The sequence below is a fragment of the Cervus elaphus genome, chromosome 20 (genome assembly GCF_910594005.1).
Source record: "Cervus elaphus chromosome 20, mCerEla1.1, whole genome shotgun sequence".
Classification (NCBI taxonomy): domain Eukaryota; kingdom Metazoa; phylum Chordata; class Mammalia; order Artiodactyla; family Cervidae; genus Cervus; species Cervus elaphus.
In genome coordinates this window covers 126,973,030-127,000,231 of record NC_057834.1, presented here as the reverse complement: position 1 = coordinate 127,000,231, position 27,202 = coordinate 126,973,030, and the positions used below count along the sequence as shown (strand labels likewise).

Genomic DNA, 27,202 nt, shown 5'->3' with positions numbered 1-27,202 from the left:
AAAAATGGGAGCAGGCAGGGGAACGGGCGGGTTCCAGACCCGGGACCGGGCTGAGAGCCCCGCAGCTTGGGAGAGCGCCCCCGGGACCAGGGATGAGGAGCTCCAAGGGGGCGGGCCGCGTGAGCCAGGCCCGGGTCAGCGAGCGGCCGCGGGGCCGAGACACAGAGGGCGCCGGACGTGGGCGGGGAATGTGGGGGTGTGAGCTGGCCCCGGGGATGCGAGCGGCCGCAGGGGAGGAGTCAACGGGGGAAGGACCCAGAGAGAGGACCCGGGGGCAGCGACAGGACGCGGGGTCAGTGCGGAGGGCGCGCGGGGCGCGCGGAAACGGCCTCGGGTGGGGTGCAGGGCGGGGAGCGCGCATCGGGGGGCGGGGGGCGGCGCCGGGGGTGGGGGAGCGAGTTGGGCGGCTGCGCCGGCTCCGCTTCAGCCGCCGCCGCTAGGGCGCGGGGGGCGGGGGGCTCGGCGCCGCGAGCTCGGCCATTGTGGGAGCCGCTCCCCTCGGCTCGGCGGCGCTCCCCTCCGCTGCGCTCCTGCTCGGGGCGCGCCCCGCCACTGCCGCCTTCGCTGCCGCCTCCGCCGCCGCCGGTCCTCCGCCGCACGGGTTCCCAGGGTAAGGCGCGGGGCGCTGGGCTGGCAGCGGGCTCCCCTCCCGTCCGCTCGGGGTGCGCCGCGGCGGCCGGGGTGCGGTGCCTGCTCGCGCGGGGCGGCCGCGCCTGATCCAGGGTAGCGGGCGGCAGCTGGAAGGCTGGTTGACAGGCGCGGGCATCGCGGCCGTCCGGACCTCGCACCTGCAGCCCGGGCGGCGGGCGGCGGGCATCGTCGAGCGCGCGCCGGGGTTTCCCTCGGCGGGCACTGCCCGGGCCAAAGGGAGGCGTGTTCTCCGGGAAAATGGGACACCTAGCCCTTCTGGGCCGGGCAAGAGTCCTGCGGGGGCGGGCAGGGCCGGGAGGGGAAACTGGCTGCCGGGCTCCGGGTCTCTGCCGCTGGCCGGGGCGCCTGATCGGTCCCCGGTCGCGCGTCCGCATGGCGCGGCCCCGCTCTTTGTCAACCGCGCGCGGCGGGCACGCGGACCCACCCCAGTCGCCTCTGGCCTTCGGCGCGCCCTCCCCCGCCGTGGAGAAGTGGTGAGGGGGAAAGGCCCGCCACCCTAGAGCTGCAGGTGAGGGGCCGGTCGCCGACCTGGCCTGCGACCTTTGGAGTGGGTTGGGGGCGTGGGCGCGCGCTCCCGGGAATAGACAATTGATGGAGCGGCTCAGGTGACCGAGGGGTGGGGCGACAGCCGCGAGGTCAAACAGGTGTTCGTGGGGGTCTGGAGACTGACCCGGGTAGAGCTGGAGAGACCGGTTCTCAGCCTGGAGGCCTTGGCTGAGCGGGCCTTTGTAGTAAAATGGGCGTCTCGGGGAGGAAGCAGGTGGTCTGAGAGGAGGGGCGTTTTCCTGCCCAGGGCTGAGTACGGAGATGGAAGGACGACCCTAAGTTCCCCGCGGTGGGGGCGGTCACTTATGCACCTGACTTGGCTAACGGAAGTGGGAGGCGGACACCAGAAGGTAATGGGGGTTACATGCTAGAATAAAAGGCAGAGCTGTACCAGGACCCAGGTCCTTTCCTTTCTGCCTTTCGGGGGCTGGATTCCTTCTCGATCTTCCAGGGGAAGAAGGCCCAGATGCTGCTGGCCCAGGCGGTGTCCTGGCAGGGCTCTTCTGCCTGCCGGAGGCTGCCTAGAAGCCTCCTGCACCATTTGCTGTTTCTTTTGTTATCTCTCCTCACTCTGGGCCTATGATGGGGATCTGCCAGTAACCCAGAAGGTGTTTCTGCCTCTTGCTGCCTCCAGTCTGAGATTCCCAGAATCCAGGAGGAGCTGTGCCCAGAGACCCATGGTGTCCAGACATTTAGGCCACCTCCCTGTCTCTCTGTGCTGGTATTTCCCATAAGGGAAAGGCGACAGTCTCCTGCCCTCCCTGGACCCTGAAGCCCCAGTGAGAGCTGTTTGCTTGGACTGGGTTTGGGGTTGAAGGCATGAACCACAGGGGCTCTGATGGGGCCCTTGGGGTGGTGGGCCATGTATAGCAGATGGTTCTGGGAAGTGAACTTGACCTGGCTGAGGGAAGCCTGCCCAGTCTGGCTGGTGGAGCCCAGCTGGCCTCAGAGTGTTTGTGTTTCCACTCAGATCCCTCATGTAGCTAAACCGACCAGAAAAATGGACTTTCTGTACCACCTTCCCCACTCCCATGCTGTGCCAGTTACTTCTACAACAACCCCTTGGAATAGAATAGGCAAAGGAACATTTTATCCTATGCTTTAGGTGCCATGTATGGCAACAGCCAGTTTTTTTACATTTGCTTTGTTCTTAAGACAGCAACTTAGAAGCTGAAATATTACCCCAATTTTGCAGATGGGGAAACTGAGTCTCAGAGAAGTGGAATGACTTGCCCTAGATCATACCAATTTTAAGTGGTCAAACCAGAAAGTACACCCAGGTCTGTCTTACTTCAAGTTTAGTACTTTTTAAACTTTTAAAAAATGGATTTGCCAGAGGCGGTACAGGAGAAATCAAGAATTTCTGCCTTTTCTAACCCATGGTTTGTATCATGCCTAACATTGAGATCATGCTTTAGCTTTTTGAAAATATTTCCCATCTGTTGCCCTGTTTTATCTTTACAACATTCCCGGGAGGTAAGTAGAACAGGAATGTAATAATAGACGACGTTTGTGGAGTGCTTATTGGATACCGAACTCTGTTAAGCACTTTACCTGAAGGATCTCTTTTAGTCCGTGCAAATACCCTTATGAGATAGTTACTATTACATCCCCCTTTTATAGATGAGGATTCCAAGGCTCAAAGACTTAAATGGCTTCCCCAGGGTCAAACAGCTAGTAAATGATGGGGTAGAACTTGCTGGGAAAGATTGAAGGCTGAAGAAGAGGGCGACAGAGGGTGAGATGATTGGATGGCCTCACTGATTCAACGCACATGAACTTGGGCAGACTCCGGGAGACAATGGGGGACAGGGAGATCTGGTGTGCTGCAGTCCATGGGGTCACAAAGAGTCAGACATGACTTAGCGACTGAACAACAACAAAGAACTTGAATCCAGATATTTCTACCCGTGAAACCTGTAAGCTTAAGTACCCAAGTACCAAGTAACCGAAATAGTGCTTCTAGTAATAGGAGGTAACTTTTGTGTGTTTATTTGGCCACACCATGCATGACCTTAGTTCCCACCAGGGACTGAACCTGTGCCCCCTGCCAAGGAAGTGCGGAGTCAACTACTGGACCACTAAGGAAGTCCCCAATAGGAGCTAACTTTTACAGTGTTTTAAGACTTATGGACACCTTCATATACATTACTTCATGTGATTTCCCCCAAGCCCCATGAATTAGTTTTGCCATGAAACATCCCCATTTTACAGATAAGGAAATTGAGGTTCAGAGAGGTAAAGAGATCAAGTCTGTGGCAGAACCAGGGTTAGAACCTCTGCCTCCCTAGTCCCAGCGTTCGTTTTGCAACCCCTTCGGTCTGTTCACGTGCGCTCCTCTCCCCTACAGATCACTCCTCCAGGGGCTGCAGGCCCTCCAGCTGCAGCCCCGGCCTGGGCCATGTCTTCTTCAGATGAAGAAACACTCAGCGAGCGGTCATGCCGGAGTGAGCGGTCATGTCGGAGTGAGCGGTCTTACAGGAGTGAGCGGTCAGGGAGCCTGTCTCCCTGTCCCCCAGGGGATACCTTACCCTGGAATCTGCCACTGCATGAGCAGAAGAAACGGAAAAGCCAGGACTCGGTGCTGGACCCTGCGGAGCGTGCTGTGGTCAGAGTCGCTGGTAAGAGAGGCCTGGAGTGAGCTGGGTGCTGTGGGTGTCCTGGCTGGGGGTGGGTTGGTGGAGGGGCCCTCTCCTGGGCTCTCCAACAAGCCAGCTGGAGTCCGGTTTGGAGTTATTACTACTGGAAGGATGATGAAAAGACATTAAAGAACAATTTGAAAGAGGAAAGTCCGCCACTCCTACTCCCTGTGTGCTAACATGAGACCTGTTTTCGTTTTTCATCTTCTTCCCTGCCTTGGTCCCCATGCAGTTGTATGTTCCATGTAGTTGCCTTCATGGCTCATATACTATTGTGGATCTGATTTTTCTACTCACCCCTACATCAAAAAGATTTTCCATATGACATCTCAGGCTTTATAGTTACCATTTTTAAAGGCTGTGTAATATTTCATGATTTTAAGAATCCTACTCATTTTTCTTTCTTTTTTTTTTTGTTGGCCACAATAGACAATGCTGCAGTGAACATCTTTATGAATCAAAACACTTGACTTCATTGAGTTATTTCCTTGGAATAAAGTCCTGGGAGAAGGCAGTTTCACTCCCATTGCTTCTAAAAATGTGGTTCCTGCTTACCCTTTCTGCAGGGTGAAGGCTGTGCTGCTGCCCCTTTGCTGAGCAACAGAACCGTTGCCAGGGCAGTGGTCACCAGCCCAGATGTTGGAATCAGAGAGGGGGGGTGCTGGACTGTGGCCCCGCCTCTGACCAGCTGTGTGATTCTGGGCAAGTCTCTCACTGCTGCCTGAGCCTCACCTTCCTCCTCTTGAGGATGCTTTCTGTGCAGGGCTCTTGTGAGGATTAGAGGAGAAAATGTATATAAAGCTCTTAGCACGGTTCTTGGCTCAGTAAAGGGGAAGCGCTTTCTCTGCTGCTTCCCCCAAAGGATGGATCCGGAGCTGCCTCCGTGGGTTGTGCTCAGCCTCTCAGGAGGCGTTGGTGCCAGAGTGCAGATAGAAAGACAGACAAAGCAGTGCCTGCAGGGAGTTCAGTGACATCACCCACTTTCAATCCATCACCAAGGCCTGTCCTGCTCCCTCTTCTGCGTCCTTTGAACAATGCACCCTGCCCGCCTCCACTTTATCATCTCTACCTGTACCACCAAACACCATCTGATAGTTCTCCTCCTTCTAGTCCTGCCCCACTTCCTCCACATGACTGACTATTTTGTTCAAAATCAAACCTGATTCTGTTCCTCAGCTGCTTACCAACCTTCTTTGGCTCTTCATCCCTGTGGGATAAAGGCTATATCAGACACCCATCAAAATAACCCCTACTCCCAGGCACCCTGCCACATGGAGCTGTTCCTCGACCCCCACAGATCAGACCTCCATGCCTGAACTTTCTTCTCTGCAAGGTGGTGGAAGCCCCCCTCCTCTCGTAAGTGCCGCCTCCTCTGTCCCTGTTGCCCCAGAGGTATCCAGAGCTCCCTCCTCCGCTCTTGTATTCATGCTTTTCTCTCCTCTGTGTTCCCTGGTGCAGTAGAGCAGTTATCCCATGGGGTGCCTGTCACTCCCTTAGGACTGTGAACAATTCTGGACCTTGTCTCATTGATTTTTTGTTCTTTTGTTAATGGTTTTACCCCCAGCTCCTTGCACAGGACCTTGTGCATATTGGAGATCAACCAGTATTGAATGAATGAATGAAGGGAAGGCAGGGAGTGTTGAGAGGATAACATGTGACAGATTGTGATCCAGGAACAGGCAGTGGGTTGTAATGGAAAGCTCGACAGGGAGAAGGCTATGTGGGCTCAAGTAATCAGGAAGAGATTTGAGAGGGGTTGAGCCTCAAGGGAGGAGACCTGGAAGATACACTCGAGAGTTCGAACCCCTTTTGTGGGCATCCCTTGTGGCTCAGCTGGTAAAGAATCCACCTGCAATGCAGGAGACCTGGGTTTGATCCCTGGGTTGGGAAGATCCCCTGGAGAAGGGAAAGGCTACCCACTCCAGTATTCTGGCCTGGAGAATTCCATGGACTGCACAGTCCATGGGGTCGCAAAGAGCAGGACACGACTGAGCGACTTTCACTGTGGGCAGTAGGAAGCCCTTGGAGGAAGGACTCTGGTCCTTCTCAAGACCTCTGGGACAATGGCATCGGTCAGTGAAGTTTCAGAGCTGTCCCTGTGATGCTAGAGGGGTTTATTTGTTTCCAGCCTTGAAGGGCCCTCATCGAGGGGCCTCTAAATGCTCGAACCCCTCATTCTTCTGAACGCAGCAGGGCAGAGGCCTTCTCCCTTCCTCACACCCCCTAGCCCCATGCTCCATCAGCCATGTGCAGATGTGGAGCCTGCGGATAAGGAGGGTCAACTATCACGTCAACTCATCTATAAGGGACTTCAGTGTCTGTGGATTTTGGTACCTCCTGGGGTTCTGGAACCAATCCCTTGCACACACTGAGGGATGACTGTACTTATAGATTCCTTTGTGATGAATTCCCCTCCCAGGCTTCCTTGAAGAGCCCCAAGGGATGATTTGCCTGCTGTTTAGCATTCCGAGTTTAGAACAGAAATGGACTCAAGGGGGCTCAATCCCTGAGGGTGCTGCTGGGTCCACTGAACCATGGGACAGGCAGGCCCTGTGCTGTTTCGGGCACCGGGACTGATCTTCTTTACATCCTGACATTGCCACGTGACTGTCTTGGGGAGGGGGCTGGGCCAGTGAGGCTGAAAATGGGGAGACTGCCATGGTTAAAAATAACTTGTGTGCTGCAGTTGGGCGTGTTTCGTTAGCAGGAGAGGCAGCGGAGGAGAGGCGGGACTGCTACTTCAGGGCCCCGGCTGAAATCTTCCTGTGATTTCAGAGCGTGGTGAGGGTTCTACCAGAGTAATTAAGAAGGCAGCCTTCCTTCTCAGGCAACTGCTTCCTGTGAAGGTGGGAAGGGCACGTCTGGGAGACCCTGTGTGTTCTGAAGCTCTCTGAAGTTAGAACTTACATTCGGGGAGGAAATGAAGTCAGTCTTATCCTGGAAGCCAGCTGAGGCCTGTGTAATTTTCTCCTCCCTGTGGGCCTGGGTTCTGAAGTGGGGGTGTCTGAGTCAGTCTGACCAAATACACAGACTGCCCCGGTGTCTGGCCTACTCGGTGTCCATATGGGTCTCAGGGCCTCCCTCATGCTGGAGAGGCGAATGGGGGACCCCTGCTGATGACGCATGTCAGATGGAGAGGCATGTCGGGCTGCTGATCTCAAGCCTACAAAATCAGGGCCGCACACATGCTATAACCAATTCTCCCGATCCTCATCCTTTCCCTCCTTTTTTTTTCTTCTCTCTACCTTGCTAGCCCTATTCTCAACTCCTTAAGCCCAGCCACACCAAAGTGGAACATTAGTCGTTAAGGAGAAAACCTTGTTTCTGTTGATCATAGAGATTTCATGATAACAGCACGTTAGGTGGGACACATGTTAGAATCTGAGGCCCAGAGGATTTAAGGGACTTGCCTGGAGTCACACAGGACCAGTAGACCCAGATCTTCTAACTCCGGGTACATTGCTGTTTCCATTCCCTTAGGCAATACCTGACAACCAGGCCAGCTGGATTTTTCTGCTGGCTACAATCTAAACAGCTGACTGGACGTCCAGACTCACCAGAGAGTCATTCTGGTCACCTCTGGGAGAGGCTTCACAATCCTGAGCTATAGAAAAAAGCAGAGAGAAAGATCTAGTGGAGTTTGCCTCTTCGGAGCCTTTAGCTCTCTGTTATTGAACAGCAATAGAAATATCCTTATTCACTGGTGAAGGGTAGGCAGGGCCACATGGAAGGGGGGATCTGGGGAGGGTACTTGGGCAAGGAGCACAACCCCACAGTGTAGAAGAGGACAGAGAAGAGAAGGTTGTATCCCTTGTGGCTTGTGAGGCCTGGAGAGAACAAACCAGTGCAGGACCCGAGTCACATGGCTGGACACTGCACGACTCTAGGGGGCGCCATTCATGCTTTTTGTCATTGTAAATTTGTATTTTATTGTGGCAAGTTTCCTGCAGATGGCAGTAAAGTGTCTGAAAGAAGGGACCCTGATTGGGCTAGGGGCTGGGCTGGGGGCAGGGATTCCTCATCTACCTACCAATCAGGAATTCAACCATGTAACGTCATATATTCAGGACCCTCCCTGTTCTTGGCATTGATACTTAAAGATGACTGAAGATGGAATCACTTCTTCACGGAACTAGCTCAGAGACCAGAAGGGAAGAAATACTTTCCTGTATGTGTTGTGAAAGAGGGCTTCCTACGGCTTCCCTGGTGGCTCAGAGGATAAAGCGTCTGCCTGCAATGCGGGAGATGGGGTTTGATCCCTGGGTTGGGAAGATCCCCTGGAGAAGGAAATGGCAACCCACTCCAGTATTCTTGCCTGGAGAATCCCATGGACAGAGGAGACTGGCGGGCTACAGTCCACGGAGTCGCAAAGAGTTGGACATGACTGAACGACTTCACTTCACTTCAGGTGGCGCAGCGGAACAGAATCTGCCTCCCAATGTAGAAGAAACAAGCGACAGGGATTCGATCCCTGGGTTGGGAAGATCCCCTGAAGCAGGAAATGGCAACCCACTCCAGTATTTTTACCTGGAAAACTCCATGGTCAGGGGAGCCTTGAGGGCTACAGTCCATGGGGTTGCGAAGAATCGGACATGAATGAGCAACTGAGCATGTATTGTGAAAGAAGGGAGCACAGGGACTCTAGGCTGAAACGTGGCCTCCCATGAACCAGTAGAAAGCATCTGTAGGATTTGTTCTTGGGAGCCCTTCAGCAGGTGCTCGTGAAGTCATCATCCTCAACATTTGTTCCAAGGTGGCCTCCCCCAAGAAGCCTTCCCTGATTCTCCAGCAGTCAGTCAGCAGCTGTGTCTCTAGCCTTGTTTCAGCTGGCCTTCCGTTAAAGCCCATTGTTTACAGGTGTGTGTCTCTCACCAGCTCTAGAGCTCACTGTCGTCAGGAGGCCCATCTCACCCTTCCTGGTTTTGCCCCAAGATCTCACTCTGAGAACGTGGGCTCTGGAAGCTAAAGGCTCAGTGAGGGCTGTGAAATGCAACTTCATGCTGATGTTTTCTCCTGCTTTTGAGCCTGAGCTCAGCTACTAGAGTGATTCAAGGGCTCACCCCTGGGGAGACAGCCTTGAGAGCTGTTGCCTGGTCAGGGGAAGAAGCTTGCTTCTCTGTGCCCGTGTGTCTCTCCTCCAGGGTGGAAGCACTCAGAAGGTTCCTGTTTGCTTGGTCATTCATTCATTCATTTGGTTAAAAACGTGGGTTTAGCCCCCGCTGTGTGCTGGGCACTGTGGAGACAAGTGAATCTGGAGTCAGAAAACCTGAGTGAATGATTTGATTTCTTCAGGCTTCAGTTTTCTTATCTGTACAAGGGAGGTGATGACATCTGATTCTAATGATCATTGGATGAGAGTCAAACGTGCCAGACAAACATGGGTTAACATGTCTGATACTCCACTTGGCTTGTCATTCCTTGTTTCTTCCCTGGGCAACTAGAGGAGACAGTGGGGAGAGACTCCAGGAAGCCAGCAGTTTCCTAGGTGAGCAAGGAAAAGGCCCCAGGTCTCTTAGTCTTGTGCCTTTTTTTGTTCACTCCAGGGCTTTGTCAAAGAGCAGATGGAAGTGTGTGTGCGTGTGTGTGTCTGTGTCTCTGGCCCAGCCATGATGGGAAGAATGGGGTGCGGGGGCAGGGGGATGGATGCCTAAAAATTCCATTGGGAATCCCTCCTCCTGAGCGCAAGGAGCCTCCTCCTCCTTTCTGGTTCCTCTGCTTCTTCCTGGCAGTATCCTCGGAGTCCCAGGCCCTGTCCTGGAGCTCTGTTTCAATAGCAGGGGGAGATGAACAGGAGAGAGTCCCTGAAAGTGGGGCAGAATGAATTGTAGCTACACACCACCGGCTCAGCTGCAGCTCTTTGAAAGTGAATCTGGGTCACATTAGCTGCAGGGATGGAAAGCGACCACGTGGGCAGAATTCTGTGCGAGCAGCAGAAAAGACAGCCAAGCTGTCCTTTCCCGGAGGCTCAGGGTCCCTGTGGGACCCCCAGCTGGTCAGGGAAGGTGGTTGTCACATTGTGAGGTGCCATCTTTATGGCGCTGAATTTCCATCATGCTTTTTGAGTGACTTCCTAGGTGGCACAGAGACAGGTTTGGAGTGGCAGTCTGACTCATGCCCTTTCTATTCTGAGAGCAGCCTAGAACCGAGGTTAGGAATACGGAGGAAGGATCGGTTAACTTGGGGGGCTGTGGAAGGCTGCGGTTTCTCAGTCCCAAGGGGTTTGATGCCTCCAGAGGGGCTGACAGTACAGCAGGGTCAGGGGCTGCACTTGTCTTTTATTCCAGTGGTCCTTTCCCTGGGGAAAGGTTTGTGAACACACCTGGGTGTGAATGTTAAGAACCCATCATCACCATCATGCTGTCTCGAGCCTGGCCAGTTGCTATGGCTAGGACCTGCTGTGATTTGGCCCTGGATCTGCCTGTTGCCACCTGTCGGGTAGAAGCTGGCCAGCTTCCTGGCTGTGCCTTGGCTTCCCTGCAGGGGCAGAGCTGGTGCTCCTGGCTGTAATCTCTGCCCAGACTTAGGATGCTGCTGCAGAGACGGTCTGGAAGGCCCTGTAACTTAAGGAGTGATTATGGGCTGAAATTCCTGTCCTCAGCTGTGTCCCACCCCTACCTAACAAGGTACCAGGCTTTTGCCTTTGGGTCAAGGGGAGGATTCTACCTGGAGCCTCAGTGGGTGTGTCTCTAGGCATCCTCTTCCCTTCTCATTCCTTCCTTTCTTCTTCTCCTAAATCTTCCATTCGTTCACTCCAGGGAATGGCTTTGGGAGTTGGCTGGAGTCCCGGTTCCATCACTTCATCAGGTGGGTGACTCTGAGTAGTTACTAACTTCGCTGAGCCTCACTTTCTCAGTTAAAATGAGGGCGCAAGAGTACCACTGTCAGGCCTTGCAGGTGGATTAAATGAGATAGTGGGAGTGAGGGTCTTGGTCCCTGCCTGCTGTGCAGTCAGAGTTGATACATGTTAGCTATTCTCATTAATATATTCATTCATGCCCTTGTGCACTAATTTATGATTTGTTAATTCATCCCATTGCTCATTCATTGATCATACCCTTGTTCATTTAACCATATTCCTAGGGCTGCTGTGTGGGCTTCCTAGGTGGCGCTAGTGGTGAAGAACCTGCCTGCCAATGAAGGAGACATAAGAGATATGGGTTCAGTTCTGAAGTAGGGAAGATCCCTGGAGGAGGACATGGCTACCCACTCCAATATTCTTGCCCGGAGAATCCCATGGACAGAGGAGCCTAGTGGGCTACAGTCCTTTGGGTCACAAAGAGTGGGACACATCTGAAAGCACACACCCACAGCCAGGACTGCTGTGTGCTAGACTCAGAGTGGGCTTCAGAACCCAGCTCCAGCCTGTGAAGGCAGCCAGGGTGCAGCATGAACTGTGCACATTGCAAGCCCGGAGTTGTGAGGATGTTCTGAGAGGGAAGGGCTTCCTCCTACTTCTGCCCTGCCTCCTAGCTTAGAGCAATGATGGCATTTGATCTGCGACTTGGAAAAGAGATAGGAATTTGTCAGGACAACCTGAAGAGAGAGGGTATGTCCCTGTTGCTTGTTTCTGTTCTTGCTCTCCTTTCTTCGGCCTCAGTAGAAAGGATGGGAGGTGAAGAGAGAACAGCTGATGGGAGTTAGGATGAAAGAATCCAGAGGGTGGTTTGGGGAGTTGAACTCTGGACTCAGTCCAGGAGCTCCTGAGAGCTGATGCCAGCTGGGATCCCCTAGTAAACAGTAGTTGGAAAAGCTACTCTGTTTTGAGTCCGAAGCGTGTGCCAGGCATGAACATGTATTGTTTAATCCTTATGGAACCTTGGAAAGTTGTTGCTATTCTCCCTTTTTACAGAAGAGAAAAGTTGAGGAACTTGTTTGAGCTCATACAATTGGCCGATAGTGAACTGGGATCCAGTACTGGTGAACCTGCACAGCATCCCTGAAATACAACACGGGCACGTGCCCCTTGGAGATGTTCATTGCTGGCGTTCAGGTTGGCCTAACTCCAAACCCCCTGCCTTCTGCAGAACACTGCAAACATATACTATAAAGTTGTGAGAATACAATAACCCCCCATCACCCAGATTCAAGAATTATCAATTCACGGCCAATCTCAGTTCATAACATCCCCCAATTCTGCTTCCCCAGTTACATAGATGTAAATTTCAGAAATCACATACTTTCAGCTCCCACAGGTTTCCCTGGTGGCTCAGCGGTAAAGACTCCGCCTGCCAATGCAGGAGACATGGGTTTGATCCCTGGGTTGGGAAGATCCCTCATGTAGGAAATGGCAACCCACTCCAGTGTTCTTGCCTGGGAAATCCCATGGACAGAGGAGCCTGGCAGGCTACAGTTCATGGGGTGGCAAAGAGATGGACACAACTTCGTGACTAAACGATAACACCTCCCACACTTCTTAACTCTTCTATTGCCTTCCCCCCGTAGGAAGTGTATCCGTTTATTTGCTCAGTAGTTCTGTCTGAAGTCTGGCCAAGTCCCACTGCACCATTTCACAGAAGTACGAGGAGGGATTTTTGACTCCTGGCCCAGGGCTGTGTCAGTGTTGCTCGTCTGATCCTCAGTTCCTTCTGGCTTGAGGTTCATGCCCTGCTCCCCGGACACACAGAACTAGGCTGGAACATACCTGGTTCTGTGTCTGAAATCTTGCTTTCTGAGGGTGGTGTCTGTCTGGTTTGCCTAAAATACTTCAAATCCATAGACCCTGGGTTTGAATCAGCATCCTGCCAATGTACTTGAGGAAAGTACCCCCAAAATAGATTTTTGAGGATTTGGTCTTGAGAGACTGAAGTTGAGCTGTGAAAGGAGTGAATTCTTTTAAAATCATGTGCTGTGTTGTGCTCAGTTGAGTCCGACTCTTTGCTACCTAATGGACTGTGGCCTGCCAGGCTCCTCTGTCCATGGGATTCTCCATGCAAGAATACTGGAGTGGGTTGCTGTGCCCTCCTCCAGGGGATCTTCCCAACCCAGGAATCGAACCTATATCTCTGGTGTCTCCTGCATTGCAGGCAGGTTCTTTACCCACTGAGTCACCTGGGAAGCCCTAGAGGGAAGGAATTCTGTTCTTGTGCGAATCTATGTAACTCAGCCCCATGTCTACGCTGTCACTGCTGAATTGTTCCATGTGGCTCTGATCTTCAGCAGGAATAGCTGCTGCTCTCTAAAGCCTGAGGTAGTATAAGCTGGGGAGATGTTTCAAGTGGAGGGGAGATTCATAGGTTACGAGCCACACCCCCTAATTTGGGGAGTCTCCCAATTCCCCAAGGGGTCCAGACTGCCTGTGGCCCTGTTTGGTAGGAACTTCAGAGGCCCCCCCACCCCTCCAGATGAGGCCCCCCCCGACCCAGAGCAGGAAGGGAGATTGGGTGTGGTTGAACACACTGGCCTCATGTCGGCCTAGATTCCTTAACAAGAGAAAATAAAACATATTCACAGAGACTGGGAGATCGGAGAGGGGCCAGTACCTTTTCCAGCTTCTACTGATATGTTTCAAGTGCCAAGCTTTGCGCTTAGGCTCTTCTATGCTTTGTTTGACCTAATCCTTGAAATAACTTGAGGAGGCGGACGTGCTGCAATAGAGGAAACAAACCCAGAGAGTTGGGTAACTTGCTCAAGGTCTTCCAGCCAGTGAGGGACCAAGCTGGGAATGGCACTAGCTCTGCCTAGCGTAACCCCCTGCCTCCCCCACTACAAGGAACAGGAGTTTAATAATAGCTAACATCTGTGTGCCACTTCAAGGCTCACGGAATGTCTTAACACCCATTATCTCCAAGGAGCCTCGGGAAGCCTGGGGTGGGCAAGACATTCCACGCCCCTTTGAGACAACTGCCTATCAGGGGTCCAGCTTCTGCTCATTTCCCCCAGTAAGGATTGAAGAGTCTTTGGCATTGGCTCTGATAAGCCAGAGGAGAAGGCCCAGGGAGAGGCTGAGGTGGAGAGACTTGGCCAGTTGCTATGGTAACCCAGATGGCTGAGTAACCATTTTGAGGGTTGCTATGGTGACGGGGTGATGGGCTGCTGGGTGGCTGGGATCTTGTCTTTCTGGGTGGCTGGCACCATCCAAGCCTCATAAATTAGTGGTGGTGTACTTTCTGAACGGAAGAGGGCAGCATGATAGGGGGCAAATTCCTACCCCAGAAGCAGATTTGGGAACTTCAGGCAAAGTTTAGCAAGGGTTGCCAGGGGCTGGGCTGAAAAGCTTTGGCTGGGACTAGCTAAAGCTGATGTCTAAAAGGATGGTGGGGCTAGGCCTGGAGTTAGGTCTTCTAAGCCTAGAACTACATTTTCTTCCAAGAGTTGGCCAATGGATAGCCCCTTTAGTGTCTGTCTGTCTGGTTGGCTGGCTCCAGCTACTGTTAGGGCACAGGAGACTGTACCTTTGCAAAGAGGATCAGAGAAAACACACACACACACCCTCCCTACTAGCAAGTAGTTTATTTATAAAGCAGCAATTAACACATGTAAAATAATGCAGTATGAGCCAAACTGAAGAAGTGCTAGGAGTAAGCCTTCCAAAGGCTGGAGGAGGAGCACCAGCAGGAGAAATTATTTGTACTTCCCTCTTTGCTCTCTGTGCACAACCTGCCCTCAGCTCTCGGCCACTGAGCGGACACTGAATCTGACTGAGTTGCCTTGAATCGCAGATCTAGTTCATAGCCCCCACCCCTGTGTGTTTTCAGCAAGGCACCCATGCCTTCAGCAGATGTTTACTGAGCACCCACTAGGTGCAAAGCATTGTGTTCGGCCGTATGATAAAGAAAGTGAAATCAGTTCTTCTGCCTCAAAGAACTTGTGAACCAGGGCGCTAGGAGGCAGTGATGTAGATAGATATGCACAGTACATGTGGTTGCCCCAGGAATGGGGAAAGAATTGGTTTGTGGTTGGGATTTTTGAGAAGAGCCTCTTCTATCTGAATTGACTAAAAAATAACCTCAGGTTGTTTTCAGGTGAGCTTTACAAGATGCGCAGGGAATCATTAGGGGGAATTGGGGATGGAGAACATTCCAGGCAAAGGTTCTGAGTTTGATTGTTAGGGATAAGGGAAATCAGACTGTAAAAGAAGGTAGATGTCAAAATATGGAGGACTTTGAATGCCGGGCAGAGGTAAGGGAAGCTGTGAGAGAAGCATACTTTCTTAAATACCCTTGCCTTCCGGGGAGTCAGAAGCCACAGGCAGCTGAGTATTTTAGGATCATCTAGTCCAGTCATTCATGCATTTAATCAAAAGTTAAAACAAATATTTAATCAGTGCCCTCTGGGCCAGGTCCTTTGCTAAATGCTAAGGACCCTGTGGTGAACGAGACACAGAAACAACAGCCCTCAGGGAGCTAGTGACTTAGTAAGGAAGGAAGACACTGAACCTGTGACTTCAGTGTGATGGTTATTACCCAAGGGGAGTAGGGAGGCAGGAGGGCCTGCTACTCGGAGAGATGAAGGCTGGCTTCCCTGTGGGATTTTCAGCAGAGGCCTGAGCAGGAGCGAGCCAGGATAAAAGAGGAGAGCAGTAGAGGGTTCTGGCCTGGGAGAAAAGGCAGATGGGAAGGCCTTGAGGCCAGAGAGCCCATAGGAGGAGGTGAAAGAAGTTGAGCCTTAGGGAGAGAGGCACCTGGTGAGGCTTTTAAAAAGGGGAGGACACTCAGAGAAAATAGGGCTTTATTTACTTGCATTACCCCTTCCCACCACTAGATGCCCTTCGGAGTACATCTTGTCTCGTTCAGCTTCCCCATGGCAGCCTCTTTGGAAATGCAACAGCAGTCTCACTGTTGGAGCAAGGGAAAATATAGACCAAAAGGAGAGAGCCTCAGAGCTATCCCAATTGTGTGGTCTGGCTATAAATTTAGACTGTTGCCTGGAAAAAACCAAAAACCTCCCCTTCCTAGGCTTCATTCTTCCCATCACCCCCCACCCTCCCAGCAGCCGCTTTGTTCCTCTATCCTTGTAAAATTTTCTCTGTATAAAACGGGAACATCAGCCAAACATGTGGACTTCCCCCTTTCCATTCATTAGAAGAATGCATTACTTCAAAATCTCTTGGGAGCATTTAAATGCAAATCGTGTCAAGAAGCCCTTCTAGCCACAACCCAAACCAGAACTTTCTTCCTTAATTACCATGCTTCTTAATGGCATCTCAACCCCTTGCCCTCTCCCCCAGATCACCCCCCCCCACCTACCCCCGGCCTCCAACAAAGCCTGATTCCCAGAACAGATTCTGATTCCCTTCCTGCACTTGTCTTTCCTCACCTTTGGCAATTCTTGAGGAACCTGCTCGCTAAGTGGTGCATGTAGCAGCCCCAGGAAGGGATGCAGCAACTTTCCAATTTACTGTGCTGAAAATGAAGAGGCAGATGCTGTTTGGGGGCGAGGGTGGAGGTGTGTGTGTCTGTATGTTTGTGTCTGGGCTTTCCTAGCTCCTCTGCTATGAAATAATATAGGAAATGCAGATGACTCAGCATGAATACAGTCAAGATCCTCAGAGTTAGCATTTCTATATTCTCTGCTGTTTACGAAAAATGTGCTTATGCCATCAATCACCGACTTCTGCATCCTGCATTTTCTACTGAAAGCCTTTTATTTATTTTAAAAAGAATAAACCTCAAGCTTCTTCTCTTCCTTTTCTTAAACTGAGCTCATTAGCAGTTGATGCCAAACTGTGAACTAGTTTTTTTTGAGCACAGAGGACTAAACTGGAAGGAAACGAGCATTTGTCCAAGGCGCCTCCCTGTCTGTCCTCTTTTAGGCCCTTCCCTGTATGATCTCTATGCCTAGAAGTTGGGCATGTCAGCAAAACTTGATGGAAAAAGATATGATTAATGACTTGCTCACACAATTTTTGATCATGGTATGATGTGGAAACAACCATCAAGCACCTATTAGTGAAAAGCATCATCTCTTCTTGTTATTAATGTGCTTGCTGAGCACTGATCAAGTACTTGGCACTACTCATAGCGTACAGAGATGCAGGCCTTGCCCTGGGGGTGAGACGCTTCTCTTAAAAATCTCGAGAATGGGAACTGAAATGGAAGCCCAAGTCCCAAATTTGTCCGCTTAGTGTCACATGAATTCTTTTTTGACTTGCTAGTGCTCTATTTATTATGAGATCAGCGAGCCTAATTTTTAACTTAGAACCACATTTCCACCTGCTTCCCGCCGCCCTCCCCCTGCATCCCCAAAATTAACAGACTTGCTGAGGCTGGGAACGATAATGGCTAGCTAGGTGTAGATGTGGGCAAAAAAATCACCTGCATTTACCTGAGTTCCTCACTCCTCTTGCCCCAGTGCAGTCCATGAATACTGAGCCTGAGGGATACACAACTGAATGGAGAATCAGAGGACGTTGGGAATGCCCTCCTCAAAATGGTCCCCAGTATATCCCTACCCGCATTCACTAGCACTCTTTCTTCATTCTTTCCCCTTTCCCTGATGACAGAGAGTAATTGGCTTGCCTTTTTCTTCTGTGAGCAGTTATGCTCCAGAATCCTTTTGTTACATAGCAGACCTGGTTCAGCCTCAGGTTCCCACATTCCCCCCTTTTGATCTAAGCCTCTGTTCCTATGGCTATCACAGTGTAATAATATTCCTGTTGCATCGTTTCCCTGTAGGTGTGTTATCTCCCGTCTCTCCTCTCATTCACCCCACGGTGCAGTCAGAATCCTGTTTTCATTCCCTCAGTTGTCATTTCTCAGGCTCTGGCTCCTCGTTCTTGGCCTGGTTTATTTCATGGTGCTGGGATTCAGTTTCTTCCGTTTCTGGAAAACCCTTTGTTCCTGGGATTCTTTGTGGTCTGAGTGTTCCCTTGGCCTCACCCGGCAGCCCGTCTGGATCTTGCCCCGGCCTCCTCCTGACCGTGTCTGGCCCTGCGACCTATCTAGGTCTTTGGCTCGCTCCCTAACCTTCAGCGTCTCTGGGTCCTTCTCCGGCCGCGGCACAGGCCCAGCTCGGCTTCTCTCCAGCCAGGGGGCTCCCTCCTTTGTCCCGGCTCCGGGTGTGGGTCCGCCCCGAGTGGGGCAGGCCGCCCGCCCCGCGGAGTGGGCCCCGGGCTCTCCCCACCGCGGCGGCCGCCCGGGCCTTTCATCCCGACGCGCCGGGGGCCCCCCACCCGGCGGGGCTCGGGCGGAACGCCCCCGCGGGGGCCGGCCTCCCGGCCCCCTCCGCGTCCCGGCCGCGCGGGGGCCACAGACCCCGGGGGTGGGGGTGGGGGGCCGGGGGGGCTGCCGCTCGGGGCCCGAGGAGGCGCGGGGAGAGGGGCGGGGAGCGGGCCGGGCCTGGCGCTCCCGACGGGAGGAGCCGCCGCCACCGCCGGCGGCGGGGCGGGCTGAGGGAGGAGCGGAGCCGAGGGGTGGGGAGGCGGAAACGCCAGCGGGACCGGTGGCGGAGCGCGAGCGGGCTGAGGAGCGGAGCGCGAGCGGCAGGCCGAACGAGGCGGGCGCGGAGCGGAGAACCGAGAGCCGGGGCACCGCCACCACCGTCGCCCTCGGGCCGCACAAAGGGGTCGAGGCTGGGGCTGCCGCCTCAGCGCGCCAGCCTGGAAGCGGCGCCCGCCGGGGCCCCGGGAGAGCGCGGCGCGGGCGGCCATGGCCGGCTACGTGCCGGGTCAGCAGCCGGCCAACCGCAACCAGGAGAAGGAGTTCGTGCAGGCGTACGAGGATGTGCTGGAGCGCTACAAAGGTGCGGCGGCGGGCGAGCGGGCGGGCGGCCCGGGCCGGGGACAGGCTGGAGCCGGGGCCCGCGGCAGGTGGGGTGGCGGGCGGGGTGGCGCCCACCCGCGCTGGGGCCGGGCCGGAGCGGCCGTGGGCCGGAGCCGGCTCATTTCTAGAGTTGAGATGAACCTCCGAGCCCTCTCCCACCTGGGACGGCGCCTTCACAGGACTAGTTACATTATGTGCCCTGTTATCGGGCCTCCGCTAGAAGGAGGCGAGGCCAGGCGCCGCTTCGGAGACCAAACGCGGCGGGGAGTGCGGGGAGGAGGAGGAGGAGCCGGGGCGGGAGAAGCCACCCGTTCCTGGAGAGGCTTGGACCTCCGCGTGCCCGCCGGGGTCCCTCGCCCCCTTTTGTCTCCTTCGGCCTCGGATCAGTCGCATGGCAGCGGAGGTTGTGAATTACCTTGGTTCCTTGGGGGTCGGGGGGGAGGGCAGCGGGTGAGCATCGGGCGGGGTCGGTGAGCGTGCAGGTTTGGTGGCGAGGCCGCCTCCCACCCCCAGCCCCTGGGCTTCCAGCCTGATCAAGGCAGGGGTCTACGGCTCCCCGTCCTCCCCACCCCCTAAAGATTGTCTTGGGAGGTCGGATTTCCAGCCCCTGGAAGCTCTCTTGCTAAGCACTTCTCCAAGTTAATGCCTCATCCAAAGCCCGGGTGTCTGCAGAAAAAGTTTTGACAGGCCCGCAGGCTGGTGGACCGCGTTTGCGTAACTGCTGGAGGTGCCCCTTAAGTGGAAGCAGGGATGCGTGGCCTCGGTAGGCCCAGGCTTTGATCTTTAACATCTAGTTCTGGGATTTTGCTTTGTGTGGCGGTTGTGCTTGCCACAGACATGGAGATTTCCCCAGAAACTACATAGGCAGCACTTTCTCCTATTTTATTCAGCTGGGGCCCTTGTGACTGGGCCTTGAGTTTCTTTTCATCTTAAGGAGAGGAAACTTCAGCCCTTTTGACCGAGTCCAGCATACTTGTTTATGGCAGCTACTCAGTGAAGGGAAACTAATGAAGAAGCTGTAAAACGCTCCACCCCCACCCCTCCGCCCCAACCGTGCCATTAGAGCTCTGCTTGGGAATGCAGCAGAGAGAGAGAGAGGTAAAATGCTGAAATGGACCTGCTTAGGAGTTCTACTTGTTCCCTTCTGCATCAGCTCCTGTAAGCTGTCCAGGTTTTCCTGCCTGCAGCAAGTTTTCTGTCAACCCCCCTGTGGTCTTTCTTTTAAGAAATGTGGTTCATTTCAGTGCACAAAGAGATTAGATTGTGCTGCTGAACTTCATTGAAAAAAAAAATGCTGCTAAGTGGATGGTTTCATTAAGTTTATTTTGCAGGATTTTGGGCAACTCTTGTGCCCCTCTGGGCTGGTCTCTGGCTGCTGTAGCTTTAAAAACCAGCAGAATTAAAACAAAAATAGGTGAAGAAATCCCAGTACTTCAGTGGATCATCTTGCTGGTGGCCTCCAGCTGAAAGGAAGTGCAATTGCTGGCAGGTGAAACTAGGAAAGAAGGGGGAAGTAGGGCTCGTTCCAGGAGAGGCTCCTGTGTCCAGTCCTTTTAGCTGTTTCACTCAGTTTGGCCTTCCTCTGAAGGACTTTGATCAGGTGTATAGGAATTTGATCCTTCCCAGACACAGATCTCTTTTTTGAGCAGAAGAATGAGTCAAAAATGGTGAGCCAGAGTCAATTAACTTGAGCTATATGAGACTGTTGTGCAGTCTGCTTTATGATAAGTGCCGAAGAATTTCTCTCCCTTCTCTGCACCATTCTCACTAGGAAGTTAGGGTGGATTAGCATCTGAACCTTTGTTACTTTGCTGTGTGGAATTCCTGCATTTTCCAGACTTAGAAATCCCCTTATTACCTTGTAGAGAACTGTTTGCCTAAGCTGGAATCAGTAGAGTGAGCAGGGGAGGTAGTTTGTGAGGTTAAAGCCAAACATTCTTTTGGAGAGAGTTGGGGAAAGAGATGTTGATGATGATGGGGATCCGAGACACTCATTGTTTGACCCCTAAATGACTTGGATCTCTCTGCTTCTATTAATTTGTAGTCACCTCCCTCTACAAATGAAACAGGATTTTCGTATTCAGAAGGAGAGCTGAAGTTTTCAATTGCATAAACTGTCCCAGAAGGGGCAAAGATGAGAAGGGAAGCGATGCATTTGCAGCGTGAGCGGAGTAGGGCAGTATGTATTGCAGCTATATTAGGGTTGGTTGTCAAGCATGGGTTTTCGAGAATTGTGCCTGGCAACCATTTGCCTGTGTGTTGGTAGTGAGCATGGTTTTGGCAGGATTGGATGCAGCCTGGACATAAACACTCTCTCATTTCCTAAATATCCCAAAGGCTCTTGCAGACCTTGACTGGCCAGCAAACAGGAGGTACTAAGTTTAGTTTAGTACCTAAACTTTGGATCCTAACATTTTATAGTGGGCAGCAACCTGACAGAATCAGGGTAGGTTCTTCATTCTTCTGATCCTCCAACGAACAATTATTAAATTATCTTTTAAAGGTAACATAGTGTTAGCCATGGAGATGCCAGAATTTTGAATGAGATCTGGTTTCTACCCTTGGTCATTCATATCTAGCAAGGGAAACATATATGCAAGCAGATCATTGTGATCCTGTGATCAGTGCTGGAACAGACTTGTGGGTAAAGTACTGCAGAAGCAGAGGAGAGATGAGTATCTCCACTTGGGGTTCTCTGGGAGGTCTGAGAAAAGTGGGTGACATTTGAATGAGCCTTTAGGATAAATGGGGTTTAGTCTGATGGGGGAGCGTAGGTAGGGGAGAAGGCAGAGGAAATAACACATGCAAAGGCATGAAGGTATGAACTAAATGGAGAGGTTTGAGGAATGGGAGTAGTTGAGTGTGACTGAAGGGCTAGAGTTTTGTGGGAGCAGGTAATACTGTAAAGCGTACTGTAAAGCGTCCAGCATATAAAGATTCTTTTGTGGCTTCATTCCATGGGCATTGGGGGAGTCAGTCATTGAAAGTTTAAAAAAAAAAAACCCAACCATTTGTAGGCCAATTTTATTGCTTCATAATAGAGTTCATACCTGTCCAGTGATTGGAAATTCTTACTGCTGCCTGGAGCACACTTTTCCTTATACCAAAGTGCTTGTGAAGCTCATAATCAGATGGTTGCTTGGTAAATATCAAAACAAGAGAGAAATGTTTCATCCAGATGATGATATGGACTGGTCACATGTACACTGAGGTCCTTATGAACACCAATGGAAGCTAAGAAGGAACAGCCAGAGAGGTAGGAGAACCAGAAGTTGATTCGTTTCCTAGTGTAGAGACAAACTCTATCCTTGGACACGTATGGATGGAGTTTTAGCTTTTAGAGAGGAGGTTTAGAAACAATTACACTCTGGATTTGAGGTGGGTGGTTAAACAAAAAGGGTAATATGTAAGGAGGAATTAGACTATGTTTTTACAAAGCCCTAAAGGCTGAAGAGCCTTTACATGCCAGGCTGGACTAGAAATAAAAAAGAACGTTTACATTTCAACATTGGTAACATGGACTATTTGGTACTTAAAAACTTCAGAGTTCTCACTAGGTGCCAGGGGTATATGAAGCTAGTTAGGACTGCTTTTTTTTTTTAAATCATACCACAGAAAAGAACTTACAAAACTTAGTGCACAGAGAGTTAGGACTGAAGGGTCGGCATACTGTTTAACAAATTGAGCAAGACTTTGTATTTCTTCAGTCCTAGTTTTGCCATTTACCTGCACTGTGTGACCTTGGAAAAGTTGCTTAACCACTGAGCTTTGCATTTCTCATCTGTTAAAATGGGGATGATAATACTAACTCCTTGGGATTCATAAGAATATAAATGAGCTATTGACACATATTAAGCCATTAATATTTAGTAAAACCTTTATATATTATATATAGTACTTTGTATTTTACAAAGCGGCCTCATATTCATTACCTTATTTGATCTCCATAATATCCTGTAAGGAAAGTATTATACATGTGGGCAAATTTAGTAATACAGACTTAAATTATTGTCCAGGAGTCAGAGGATCCTGGTGGCTCAGATGGTAAAGAATCTGCCTGCAGTGCAGGAGACCCAGGTTCGATCCCTGGGTCAAGAAGATCCTCCGGAGAAGGGAATGGCTACCCACTCCAGTTTTCTTGCCTGGAGAATTCCATGAACAGAGGAATCTGGCAGATTGCAGTCAGTGGGGTCACAAAGAGTCGGACACAACTAAGTGACTTTGAGCAACTTCAGTGAGAGGATCCAGGCTTCTAGATGAAAGTTTCATGCTGTATTACAGAAGGAAATTTAAAAATCAGAGCAGTAAAAAAAAAAAAAAAAAAATCAGAGCAGTGACTTGGTTGAAGTGAGTTAACTGTGAAAATACTTTAGTCATTACTATCATTGTTAATGTCATTATTGTTATCAGTTTTTAGCCCCTGAACTACTGTCTCACACCTTATGTGGCCTGCATTTATTTCCAGATCTCTGAACTGTGAAGGATTTCTTTTTCCCTCATTATAGGAGAGGTTTCGTGGTATATAAATCACTGAAACAATGTAGTGCAAAGTGGTAAAGTTTTGTTAACACGGTGGTTGGAAAATACAAGCTTAGGATTTGGTATTGTTTATCTAAGTGACATACTGAAGCAATCTCTTAGTTAAATGTACACTTGGTCTTTGAGTTCCTTTTTAGGACACAGCCCATGAACTGGAGTGGATGGCTTCTAGACAGAACAATAGAGTAATTGCTGCTTCTGGTCATGGACGCTGTTAATTCAGAAAGTGAGTCAGGTCCGTCTGCTGGGAAATCACAGGGTTTGGCCACACTCATGCTGTTGAAATCATAAATGTGTGCATGTGCTAATAACACTGCTTATGAGAGCTACTGCCTGCTCGCCTGCTCGCTTACTGTTTTGGACTTGCTTGGCAAGTGACATCATCCATGCCAGGGAAATGCATCAGCTGAGGCCTTATTGTCCTGGTACTTTTCAGTGCCAATTTCAGGTTTTCAGGATCATCGTATAGAGAGTACTTCGGCGTGCACATCTGGGAACAGGATCAAAGTCACAAGTGAGCAATTATGGTTGTACAGTGGGTTGGTAGTGTTTTCTCAATGATCCTAAAAACACCCAGGCAACTCCTTCTACTAAATAAGGTTGGCACTTGCAGCTTCTGACAATTATATGTTGAGCCACGTTGTGACCAGGTGTGTGGAGTGCTAAAGCTCCTGCCTTTGCTCCTCGTGGTTTTGGTTGGAGTTTAAGCCTCTGTTCTCTTGCTTCTGTCAGGGGCATTTACTAATTTACAGGCCTGGAGGAGCTCTTTCAGACCCATTGGCTTGGTTTGTTTGCAGTATCTAAGAATGTTTATTCTGACTTTTTTGCTACTTCTAGCAAAATACTATCTTTTTCTTCCAGAACTTCTCAGTTCCTGGAATAAATTACACTGAATTTCTGAGTCTGTCTCCAGTTTTTTGGGCCTTCCATAATTTGACTTGTTCTGCACAACTAATTCTATCCACTGTGATTGCTCTGTGCTTCATTTGGGCAGGTCTCAGTAATCATTCCCTCAGGTCCTCATACCTGCCCCTGTGCCTTCATGTTCTCTCTTCCTGGAATGCCTGCTCCCTTTCTCTTTGATTCTTCACATCTTATCTCTCCTTATTAGCGCTAAGCACAAGGCCTGTGTCCTCCATGTGGCTTTCTCCCGTTCCTCTATCAGAAATTGATCTCTCCCTTCACTGGTCTCCTGGAATGTCTACCTCATAATTAGTCTGTTAACTATGTACTGTTTTGTATTATTCTTGCATTGCTTCATGTCTATTTGAACTGTTTCCCTAATGAGATTTTAGATTCTTACAGAGTAGGGACTTTTCCTACTTCTTTTGCATGTGGTCCATTGGCAGGGAATTTCTCTCAAGAGAAAGGGCAATCTTGGCAGCACTTTCAAGTCATATTTCAAGATAATTTTTTTTCATATTGTAAAAGTTGTATGTGCTTAATGCAGAAAATGGTTAAAAAAATACAAGGCGGTATGTAAAGCTTTGGGTTATATGCCTTCTGTGTATGTGTGGAGAGTGTGGAAAGGCAGGCCTACCTGCAGATAGATGTGCTCTAGCTGGAGAGAATGCGGCTCTCAAGAATAGGCCCTTCTTAGCAGCCTGGGATCTGATACCCTTAGCTTGCTTCTGGCTCCATAAATTTTATGTCAGATTGTGAGTCTGCTTTTGTGGGGCCCAAACACTTATTTTTCTTTCACTGTTCAGCACTGCTTTCTTCTGCAGGACTATGTGTCAGTCATCAGGATGTACCAGTTATCAGGGTTGATTTGGGCTGTTGCCTAGGACAAGTTAATTAATTGGTCAGTCAGCATCTTTCCTTTGGGCAAGCGCTTTGCCAGCTGTACTGTTGGGTTGCTTCTTACCATAGCAAATTTCTCTCATCATTTTTATTCAGAAAGGTAAACAGTTCCTTTGTGTGGGTAAAAGAACAAGCTTGCTTGAAGTGTCTGTTGAAGTTCACATGGTTTCAACCTGCGGGAGCATGTTGGATTGAGATATATAGGAAGGGGTTTTTTTGGCCATGTTTTTCAGTGGGTCTTCAACAGTGAGTAAGCTCACTTTTGTACACTGCATTCTATTAGCAGCTATAAGCAGATACTCTGTTGGAGAGTGTGTTAATTGGAAGATGGGGGCATTTAGTGTTGAAAAATAACATTAAGATTAGGGGTCGAGGGAAAGAAGGTCCTGAATGTTCATACGGAGAGCCCGAGTTTTATGCAATGGACAGGATTAGTGTAGTGACTGTGTAAATGATGAATGAGCGTGGAAATTAATTCTCTAGGACGTCACTGTTGCAATTGAGTCAGGAGGTTAGATTAAGGGATATTAAAGAGGGAGAGGCCTGTTTGAGAGACATTCTGGGCAGGGCTTCCCAGGTGGCATTGATGAAAGAGACGTGGGTTCCATCCCTGGGTTGGGAAGAGAAGGGCATGGCAACCCACTCCTGTATTCTTGCCTGGAGAATCACCATGGACAGAGGAGCCTGGTGGGCTACAGTCCATAGGGTCGCAAAGAAACCGACATGACTGAAGTGACTTAGCATGTATAGGGACCTAAGTTTAGATACTGTACTAACATTGCTAACTCTTCTAGAAGATTTTGTCTTGAAAAGAATTCATTAACACTCATTCCAGGGCTATTCCAAAGCAAATCTTTTTTCTTGTTTAAAAATCTTCTTCTAAAGATTTTATTCCATCTGAACTTGTTAGATAGGGCTGTGTGTTTGAACCTAAGGCTCAAGATTGGGTTTTTTGGTCTTTACCTCTCATTTAAATTAGCAATGCTGAGTGCCCCAGACACTTACTCTTCCCGTCCTCTGACAACCTTCCTTGTATGCTTCCAGGAACACCTGCTGAGAATTGCATAAGAAGTCCTCTTAAATCCCTTCTAAAATCTTCCATTATATCTTAAAGTTCTAATCTCCCAGAGTGTCAGGGGGTTGTCTGGAGGATCCATTCATTCATTTAACTAGTGTTTATTTATTGGCCACATTGTGTGGCATGTGGGATCTTAGTTCCCCAACTAGGGATCCAACCCACGCCCTGCAGTGGAAGTGCAGAGTCTTAACCTCTGGCCCACCAGGGAAGTTCCAGTAATCATTTACTGAATATCTACTCCGAACCAGGCAGTAGGCGAAGTGCTGAAGGAACAAAGATAATGTCCTTGCATCTCTTTGACCTTACAGTTTAACAGGGAAGACACTTTGGTAGACTGACAATGACCTTCCATTGCAGGGAGTGCTAGTGAACAGATGAGGCTAGCGCCATGGTAGTGAAAAGGAGTACCCACGACACCCAGAGTGGGGAAGGACCAGGGAAGCCATCCAGGAGGAAATGACTGACTTGCCACCTAGAGAATTCAGAACTCTGGGCAGAAAGTTCAGGTGAAGGGCTTTCTGGGCAGCATGAACAGGAGGAGGGATAGAGAGCCTTAGGAAAGGAAACACAGGATCTTTGTAAGGGTGGAGTGGAGGATGTGAGGGGAGGAGAAATGAGATGAGGTAGGAAAAGTGGGCAGGGCTGGAATGTTGACTGACTGTATCAAACTGCAGAGAGTTTAGACCTCACCCTACAGGCTTTGGGGAGCCATTGAACGATCTTAGGCAAGGAAGACTAGGATTGGATTTACACTTTATTTTTTTATTTTTATTTTTTTCATTTATTTTTATTATTTGGAGGCTAATTACTTTACAATATTGTAGTGGTTTTTGCCATACATTGACATGAATCAGCCATGGATATACATGTGGTCCCCATCCCGATCCCCCCTCCCATCTCCCTCCCAGATTTACACGTTAGAAATACCCCTGCTCTCGCCGCGTTGTGACAGAGGACTGGAGAGGGGGAAGGCTAGTGACAGACCAGTTAGGCAGCTGTTAGAGTAATTTACAAGTGATCAGAGTTTAAACTAAGGTGTGGACATAGCAATGTCAAGTGGACAAGTCAAGAGATGTTAAGGGGTAAAATCCATGGGTTTTGTTGACTAATTGGATGTGGTGTGAGAGGGGAGAACCTAGGATGGCTTGCAGTTTCTGCGTGGGTGGGTGGTGTCATTAATTAAAACTGGGCGTCTAAGAGGAGGAAGGTCATCTGTGGGCACTGGTGGCAGTGCTGGCGCAGGCGAT

At 50.5% G+C, this 27,202-nt stretch overlaps 1 protein-coding gene across 10 annotated transcripts in view; it reads left to right on the top strand.

The window, feature by feature from the left end:
* The first annotated feature begins 201 nt into the window (after positions 1-201).
* The window catches only part of MACF1 (microtubule actin crosslinking factor 1), a 339,001-nt gene continuing 312,000 nt past the window's right edge, over positions 202-27,202 (top strand). For 2 of the 10 annotated variants that reach the window (XM_043878625.1, XM_043878609.1), the window contains exon 1: positions 3,555-3,818. In XM_043878625.1, the coding sequence (XP_043734560.1) occupies positions 3,599-3,818 (220 nt within the window). In that variant the 5' untranslated portion in view covers positions 3,555-3,598. Of the gene's footprint in view, positions 293-3,547; positions 3,819-18,196; positions 18,516-27,202 lie in introns of those variants that run through there. The other 8 variants (XM_043878622.1, XM_043878621.1, XM_043878619.1 and 5 more) reach the window with 6 other exon arrangements.